We start from the raw sequence: 9,275 nt of genomic DNA on the forward strand, positions 1-9,275 counted from the left end.
GGGCAGCCCCAGGCAGTGGGTGGCAGTTAGAGCAGCCCCGGGGTGCAGGGGGAGGGGGGTGCAGCCCTGGGCCATGGGGTGTGAGCAGGAGGGGATGGGGTAGCCCCCTAGGTGTGGTGTGAGTGAGCAATGGGGAGGGTCACTGGGACAGTCCCAGGCATTGGGGGGCAGGGGTTGCAGAGCAGCCGCATGTGTGTCAGGGCGGACTTCAGTCATGGGCATGAGCAGGAGGGGACAGGGGCAGCCCCCCATGTGGGGTGTGAGAGTGGGGGGTCATTGGGGCAGCCCCATATATGGGGTGTGGGGGGGGAAGTCAGAACACCCCCATGCGTGGGGAGTGAGTGGGGGCCAGGGATCAAAGCAGTCTTGTATAGGAGGTGTGAGAGGGGCAGGATCAGAGCAGCCCCCATGTGTGGGCTGTGAGTGGGGGGGGTTGGGGCAGCCCCCTTATGGGCTGTGTGTGTGGGTTGGAGCAGTCCTGGTGGAGGGGGAGGTAAGAGCAGCCCCTGCATGGGGTGTGAGTGTGAGAGGAGGGATTAGGGCACGGGGACTGAGGGAGCCTTGGGGGGTGAGGGGGGGAAAATCGGACAGTTGTGTATATGGGGTGTAAGTATGGGAGGGGGAAATCGGGGCAGCCCCTGCATTGGGAGGTGGGGGGGAAGTCGGAGCAGGCCCCATGCATGAGGGTTGTGTGAAGGGATCAGGGCAGTCCTTGACGGTGGGTGTGAGTGGGAGGGTTTAGGGCAGTCCTGTGTGAAGTGGAGGGATCAGGGAGGCCCTGTGCCTGGGGTGTGGAGGGAGTCCACAAGCAGCCCCAGGGCCTGGAGGGTCTGCTCCCTGCCCCTGGGTGTGTGCCACCCCCCTCTCCCCCCACATGCCTCCTGCTTGCTCTGGAGTTGCCAGGCCAAACACTCCTTGCTCTGTTCCCTGCAGGCCCGCCCAGCTGCAAATCCAGGGGCAGGGGGTGGGATGGGGGCGCTGTTCTTTCTCCTTCCCTCCCTCCATTCCCACTCGGGGCACATTCCAGTCATTCCTCCACAGCCCCTGCTCTTTCAGCCCCCCTCTCACCCCTCCCCAGGCCGGCAGGAAGCTCCCCACGCAGTGTGGGGGACAGTGGCTAGTCATTTCCTGCCCCTTTGCCCAGTCAGCTGCTGGGGAAAGGCTGCTGGTGACCTGTGCCTGACCTGCCTGAGCTTGGTAGGGCTCAGCTGGCTCTGGGGCTGAGGTGTCTGCCCATGGGACAAGGGATAGGAGCAAAAAAGGCCCAGTGAAAGGATAGCTGGTCTGATCTGGCTCCATACAAGGGGTGGTGGGGCCAGTGGGCTCTTCCCCAGCATTGGGGTGGGAGGTACCATGTCTCTGTGAAGGAAACCCCTGTGGTCCTTTTTTTTGCTGCTTCAGCTCTGAGCCCTCCCAGGCTGGATTTTGGCAGCATGATGCGATGCTTTTGGAGCCCAAAAAATCCTTCCCCACAGAGGAGGACTTCGCGAGTCTGGTTTTTTCTCCTTCCCCTTGTGCTCTGGGTAAAGCAATCAAACCGTCCCCTTTTGTGGAACATGGAGGCTGAGTGTGCTTTGTGTATGGCTTTGCTCCCTCCCACTACATTAGTCTGAAGCTGAGTAGAAGGCAGAGTAGATGTGCACCTTATAGGCTACCCAAAGTAGATATAGATAACAGAAGCTTTTGTGAGCTGAAGCTCACTTCATGACAAAATGAGCATCAGCTCACAAAGAAGCTTGTGCTGTCTATATCTACTTCAGTTAGTCTATAAGGTGCACATCTGCTCTGCCTTCTACTTGATTTAGATTAACACGGTGAATTATGTGTCTTAACCTTCTGCAGGCCAGGAAGGAGCTCTAGTGCAGGTTTCCCATCAGACTTGCCCACTTCTGAATATTCACAGTAATTCAGAGGAAATGTCATGGTGCCTCTGTACTGGTGTAGTGGGAGATGTGGCCAGGTCATGAACCTTCCTTCCCCGTCTCTCAAGTCTCTGATTGTTTCAGCCAAAACACTGCAAAACCTAGGCTTGGGCGGGGGGGACAACAGGGACAGTTTAAATCCTGAGAATTTAGGTAGGGAGCATCGGGAAAACTGAACATGTTTTATCTGGTTTAAAGCTGGACAGATACCTGCGGGAAATAGCTTTGAAGCCACAGCAGCGGAACCAGCTGCAGTGATCCTTAATTTGATGCAGATAATTAAAATTAATTCCTTCCTCTCATCCAAGCTAAATACAGCGAGTTGTGCTGAAAGAAAATCAGCCGTTGTTCAGGTCAGAATGCTGGAGGCAGATCATCAGTTACGTAGCAAAAAAAGCTTCTCGGTTGTGTAAGCACTCCCTTCCTCGTACTAGAGCGAAACCCTTTGGAACTGGTCTGTACGCCCGATGACAATCACTTTCTAGTAATTGTTGCCTTTTTAATGGCCTGCCTCTGATGTTCGTTAATTTAAACCAAATTAAAATCACAGTAATAGTGACAGTGAGAAGTTTCAAGCTCTGCAATGAGGTTTTCTTAAAATTCCCCTTAGTCTATTTTGGAAACGTGAGCGCCCAATGGAATTGCACATTTTTTTTTGTTTACAACTAGTGCATTGTAATTTATTCATGGTTTTACTGAAAATGGGGGATCAGGAGTGCATGCATGCAGTTAGATAGTGGTGAGTCCATTAATAGGTTTGATAAATGTTGTATTTGGCATTTATGTTGTGCTTGATACAGTAAAAACAGCAGGAGCTCTGATAAGGATGGATTATAATTTTCAAACAGGGAGCTTTTTTCTCAATTGTTTTCTCAGCAGTGGCATCTAAAGGGACTGTGTTTTGTCTCTTGTTAATAAGTCGTTCTGATGCTGATAAAGATGCATGCAAGCTAAGAATGCTTCTTTGTTTCAATGACATGACCGTCTAGGTTAGCTTTTAATTTTAAAAGCCTTCATTGGCCTGGCTTGACTTCTTCTCTTTGGTAATATCTTATTAAAACCTGCTCTTCCATTCTACCTTCTCAAATTATACAAATATAAAATCTCAATTCCTTTTACAGAGGAAAAAACAGTACAACTAAGGGAATTCACATGGCATTTTAGGCACTGCATTTAAAGAGCTGAATTCAGCTAATGTCAGTGGGAACAGTGTCAAACCCCCAAATATGTATTATGTTAAATTCACTGTATTTGTTTTTATTACATGTGAGCTGCTGTTGATAATGATTGTAATAATTTTTGTTCACATATTCCATGTGCATTATGGCAAAGCTGAGCTTCAAAGCCATTTTGCAGCAGGATTAATTAGAGTACAAAAAGGTCAAATGTCTTGCTAATTACATACAGCATGCCAATGGCTCAAGCAAGATTAAGACCTAGAAACGTGCAGGTCCTCAGAACTGTGCTGCGTAGACCACACAGCCTGCCGGCATCTTAAAGCTGCAATAATAGCAAGTGAAACAGACTCACTTTATGTTACTCCAATCCACCTTTGGGGTGCTGTTATATAAGGTGTATAGCATTTTAATACACAGACTGCATGTTAAGAAAGGGTTATGGGAACTTCATTCAAGGATAAGAGAAGGTATTTGGACTGGAAGAGGATGTTAGTAGCTGGTAGCAAAACATGCAGTAGTACCTCTCTCTCCCTCCCTCCTCCTTCCCCCATTTCCTTTGATTCTGCAAAGCAGTCAAGTATGTGCTTAAATCTTGTAGACCAAGAGGGACTGAATTGGGATGGGTTTAAGCAAGTGCTTATAATTGGGCATGTTGTTCTTGTCCTTTGCTTACTATGTTTTCCTCCTAGATGCACACAGGCAAAACATAACCTTTCAATTCCATTTTTTTAAATGGAATCAAACTAGTTTTAAACTAAAACTCAGCACTTGCTTGGAAGTTGGACTCCATCATTGCATGCCACAGCCTACAGTATGCAGCCTGAGCTGTAAGGCATCCAGACTAAATTCTGTGCTCCATTACACCCTTGTAGATCCACTGTGATCAGGTTTGCATTTAGGCTGATATGGCTGATCATCAGAGTCTGGGATATGCTCCTGGTCCCACAAAGACTAATGATGCAAATACTGTTGGCCTCTCTGGGTCAAGCTCTCATGCTTGGTTTCTAGTTCCTGCACACGGAGCAGGGATTTGGAACCAGACTGAAGACTGCAGCCTGTGTCCTGATCTGCAGTGACTTACCTCTGTCCTAGGAGAGGCACCAGCCAGCATCAGTCTGTGGGAGTTCATCTTTTACATTTAGGGACAGAGTGAGGCCAGCCAGCTTCTGCATGAATCCCTCCAGAGGCAATGATATCAAGAGGCTTCTTTAACATCCTCTTACCCTGAAAATTGTTCATAGATGCTGAGCAACAAGCCTAGAAACCCAGAACACGAGCAGCTCAGAGAAGTTATTTGGCAGATGGGGAGTCCGGGGTGAGATTCTGGTAAAGAGTTGGCACATGATGCCACACACAGGCTGGTAGTAGAAAGTGGCCATGTGGAGCTGTTACACTGTTCCTCCTGTAGAAAGGGAGCCTTCCTTTAACCACTGCATCCATTTGTTCTATGGGTGCTGGACAGAGTGCCCTTCCTTCTTCTGGGGAGGGCTCCTTTTGCAGCTCTTAGTGTTGTCGTCCTGCCTCAAAGCCAGTGAGGAAAGCAGCAGAAAGCAGAATCTGCAAAAAGAAGGATGCATCAGAATTTGTCTACGAGTCACTGTTCTTGGAGGCCTAGATAACTAAACACACCTGAAGCCCAGCTCCTGGAGCTCATGTTCTAACACAGGGCAGTCTGGCAGGAGAAACTTAAGATGAGTAAATAATCACTGTGCTGGGTTTTACTGCGTTCGGTAACTGGGAGGTCTGCTGAAACCCAGGACTTTGTAGTCTATTTGATGGGGAGAGAGGAAGCAGCAATCTGGAGTACAGTTTTGGCAATTGAGCTAGAAAATGTAGGCCTCAGTGTAGCTAAATTCCTGCTGTGATAGTAAAACACCTGACTGATGTAGATTTTAGGAGACCAAACTGAGGATTTTAAGGCTACTAACTTTATTTAAATGAAACCCAGAGAAATAACACTGGAGGTTATTGACCGCAGATGACAGCCGAGGTGCCCTGTACTAGAGCTGATCAATAGCCGCACTGTTTTGGTGACTGGTAGGAAAATATAAAGCTGGGATTGAGTATTACTGGGGCAGTAATGACAAACAACAAGCTGCTTCCACAGGGTCGCCAGGCCTGCGTGGTTTGTTTTGTACAAGTACAGATCTGTGGTGCTGCAAACATGGGATTAAGGTGACTCTGCAAGCTTGTAAGGCACAGCAAGACCAAGAGCAGATTATCCTTCAGCCTCCTATAAGCAAAGACTGGCTCTTGCAGTCTGCAATGAGTGAAAAATCTGATGCTTTCTGAGGCAGGAAGCTAGCTCAACAGCTTAAGTGCACATCTGATTCCCTAGCTATGCAGGTACATAAGTGCAGATGAGATGGAAAATGCCTGGTTTAAATCTGTCCTGGCAATCTTAGGTGAAGGTCACCATGGTCTTGTTGCATTTCACACTTGCCTTGCAGAGGTGCAAATGATTGCGAGGAAACAATCTACTTCCCTTGCCTGGTCTGACTCTCCTGAGATTTGGTGCTAAAGACAGGGCTGTGGGTTCACAAGACTGAATTCTGAAAGACAGTACTAAGCTGCTTTTGCACCTCCACTATCATACAAAGTAGCACTAAACTCTGTTACTTTCTGGCTCTCTGTCTAGCTGCATGGTGTAATTTTCTTAAAAGTCGCTGGAGTGCAGTGTCTTAAAGACTATCATGATGTATTTCTGGTCTTCAAAAGCCTTTTGATTCCTAGGTGGAAAGCATTGTCATTGCAAGCCCACTCTGTGTTTGAGCTGGAGCTAGGTTAGGATTGCAAGGGAATTCTCCTGTCATGTTCTCTGCCTGGATTTGGGACACTGTATAAGCTGTTGCTTGGTTGTCACCATTGAGTGCTGTTGGGCCCCTGTCTCCACCCTCCCAGCTGGCTGGATACTCAGCTGGGCCTAGGACTGTGCTAGAACATATGGAACAAATTGCATACGTGGCGAGCAGCTGATTTATGAATCATCACTGGCTTCATACTGCCAAGCCAAATGGCATGGTCAAGTATTGAGCCCTAGAGGAGTATACCTGTCTATATTTGAGCTTTCCTACCTCTTTCTCAGTCCCTAGGACACCCCTCCCATTTTCCCCTCTGTCATCCATGGCAATCTGAACAGCTTCCCATTAGGAAGATACCTGTCATGAGAGCCTGGGGAGATTGAAGGTACTGGTTCACATCCACCTTGCTCAGGCTGAACAAAATGGAATTATGAGCAAGACGGTAAAAATTTACTTGGATTGGAAGCAGCAACTCTTTTTTTTTTTTTTTTTTTTTTTTTTTTTTCCCCCCCCCATCTGCCCAGCTCCTTGCAGTGGGTCTGCTGATTTCCAGGGCTTCCCACACTACAGATAATTCATAAATAAATGAATGGTGATTGCAACCACCCCACTCCTCCTTCCTTGGCCTTTATTGGTGGGAGCATTTGACTGTTGCCATGGCAGTGCTCTACGAATGATGTCATGTCCCTACCTCCTGCTGAGATCGCAGCCTGTTGTTGCCATCCTGGCTCTGGATCACACTCTGAATGGTAGAAGCTGTCCCTCGGCAGTGGGTGAAATGAGACAGATGGGTGCATTTGTGACAATATTTCCAGAACTGGTTGTTCTCTCATGGCTTCTTATGCAACTGTAACTTCATTGGCTTCAACAGAGTTGCCAAAGAGGGGTGATGACTGGAGCTCTGGGTTTTTTGGCATGCTTGGGGCTGGGACACCAAAGGAAAGGATTCTTCAGAGGGGGAACTTGTGCCTGGAAGAACATGAGTGATGGTGGCCGTGACATGGTTTGAAAATCAGACTGCAGACTAATGCTTCTGTAGCTCAGGGAATCGTGTTCAAGTGCAAAAGCAGACCAACATCCTTCCTTCAGTAAGAAGAGTGGGCAAGTAGGTTCTGCAGTAATGATGCAGCCCTGGCTGCAACCAGGGGGTTTGGGCACCCATTGCCAAAGCTGTCTTTCCCCATGTGCAAGGACGGGAGATGCCCAGGCACTGGGGAGTACTGCATATCCCAGGGAAGGGGGAAATCTGGGTCCATGGAAGGTGGCTCTGAAGCTGGTGCTTCCATGGGCTTGCTTCTCTTAAGAAGTTAAAAGGGCCCAGGACTCGGTCAGCTTCGGTATGATTTCCTGACTGCAGTGTAGAGAGGACAGCATGCTCTGTGACAGAGGAAGGAGTCTTTTGTCTGGTGGGCAGAGGAGGGGTTGCTGGTCCCAGTCGCTGAGAACAACAGTGTCCTGGTGATGATGGAGGGCCACCTTGGCCATCGTTGTGCCTGGCTTTGGAGTGAGATGGTGGGATGATCTGTCGCTGCTGCATGTGCGCTAATGGCAGTCATTGGGGAAGGCCTGACTAGGCTTGGGGAACTAAAGGCCCAATCCTAGAAGTAGCCATTTGCTCTCTGGTCTGCCCCAGCTTTGTTGGACAGAGGGGATGGCCTTAGCTTTTGTTGGAGGTTGGGGGGGGTCTGTACAGTAGTTTGACCCACCCTATTGGTACACTGTCCCCTGTGCATGAAATGGGGCCAGGATCTCCCCAAGAGCCATGCAATGCAAAATGGCTTCCAGAAATGTAATTTTCATCCTCCTGTTTTGCTGGCTCCCCCTTCCTTAGAGAGACTTCTGTGGTGGTAGTGACACCTAGTGGTAGAGGCAGACCTGACAGGCCAGCTTGGCTCAGGCTCTGCATTCAAAGCAGCAAGAGATGCTAGTCCTGGCTTGCAGAGAGCCTGCTGCCTTTCCTGGTTAATGCTCCATGCCTGTCTCTTCCATTGCAGGAGGCTACGAGAGATTTTATTCCGAGCATCCAGAATTCTGTGTGAAAACAAAATCCCTGAGTAGCATTTCCCCACCAGCCAGCGCTGAGCCTTTGGACCTGGGATGTGGCTCCTGTGCAACACCCCTGCATGATCAGGTAAGCTCCTTAGCACCTAGTGTGCTGAATTCCTGGGGGCATCCATTTGCCCGGCTTCTGGGTTTAAAATCTCCTCCCATGCATTAAGCCAAACCTTCAATGTCCCAACTGTCCAGGTGAGGAGGCATTGTCCAAAAAAGCTGTTTCAAGATATTGTGTCCCTATCAGCTCAGCAAGCTGAAACACTTGCAGGCCATGTGATGTGGTACATGCAGTTCTCTGTCTCGATTTTTAAGTCCCAAGCAGAATTTTTCTTGTAAAATGGCATTTAGGCAGGCATTGCCAATGCTTTGGAAGTGGTTCTGAGTCCAGTATAAATTTCCTGCTCAAAGCAAGAGGCATCCAGACCAGTCATGTCCCCAAAAACACTGGTGGCTGGAGCATTCCCTGGGGTGGGAGAGGACCAGGCACTTGGGATGCTGAAGTTTCCACCTCCCTCATCCTGCTTGAGGGCTGTCATTCTCCCTCCCCAGTGAATATTGGCCCATTTTTTATGAAGTAGGTCAGCTTCCACAGGAGAGATGAGCAGAGACTTGCCCGTGACTACTCAATGAGGCAGGTGGAGAGAGCACACAATTGACATCTGGTCCCTGGTTCAGAGTGGGTTTGTCTTGCTTCCTTCCTTCCCCTGCCTACTTGCAATAGGAAAAATCTTTGAAATCTCCCAAGTTCTTCCCAGTGGGAGATGTTTCTTCCTAGCTCTGGTGTTTGTGTAGATATCAATTCTTCCAATGGCGTAGAAAGGAGCCTGCATAAGCCACAGTAGCATGCTGGCTATAGTCAACTAGCGAGAAAGCTGTCTGCATGGGGGAGTGGTGCTTTCAAAATCAGGCTGTCAGCTGGAGAATAAATAGTGCAATGACTTTTTTCAAAATGGAAAATCAGTACCTGCCATTTGAAAACAAAGCTAGGCTGCACAGAGCCTCGTTGGAACCGTCTTTCCTCCATGTCACATCTGTGGGTCCATGTGCCAGAACTCCGTTTACCTGGTAAAGAGGCTAAATTGTTTGGAGAGCCCACACCTGCTAAGTCATATCCTCATCTTCCTTGGGCATTGGGGTGGATCTGAGGGCCTTGTTCACTTCTGCCTGCTGTGTTTTTGCTGTCTGCTGCCTGTCTTTCAAATGAAAGGAGCCTAAAATGACAAGTCCTGCCTCACCTCATATTCTCTGTCTGTTCATTTGGTCAGGGAAGCTGGTTTCTGTGTGTTTTTTTTTTTTTTTTTTTTTTTTTTTTTTTTTTT

At 48.5% G+C, this 9,275-nt stretch overlaps 1 protein-coding gene across 1 annotated transcript in view; it reads left to right on the forward strand.

The window, feature by feature from the left end:
* Positions 1 to 9,275, forward strand: part of DUSP4 (dual specificity phosphatase 4) — a gene marked incomplete at its 5' end in the record, with an annotated part of 16,211 nt that overhangs the window by 2,071 nt on the left and 4,865 nt on the right. Inside the window, one exon of the mRNA XM_019521852.1 lies at positions 7,896 to 8,032. Within this exon, the coding sequence (XP_019377397.1) occupies positions 7,896 to 8,032 (137 nt within the window). The remainder of the gene's footprint in view (positions 1 to 7,895; positions 8,033 to 9,275) is intronic.

The sequence above is a fragment of the Gavialis gangeticus genome, unplaced genomic scaffold (genome assembly GCF_001723915.1).
Source record: "Gavialis gangeticus isolate Ggan-Ray unplaced genomic scaffold, GavGan_comp1, whole genome shotgun sequence".
Taxonomy (NCBI): Eukaryota; Metazoa; Chordata; order Crocodylia; family Gavialidae; genus Gavialis; species Gavialis gangeticus.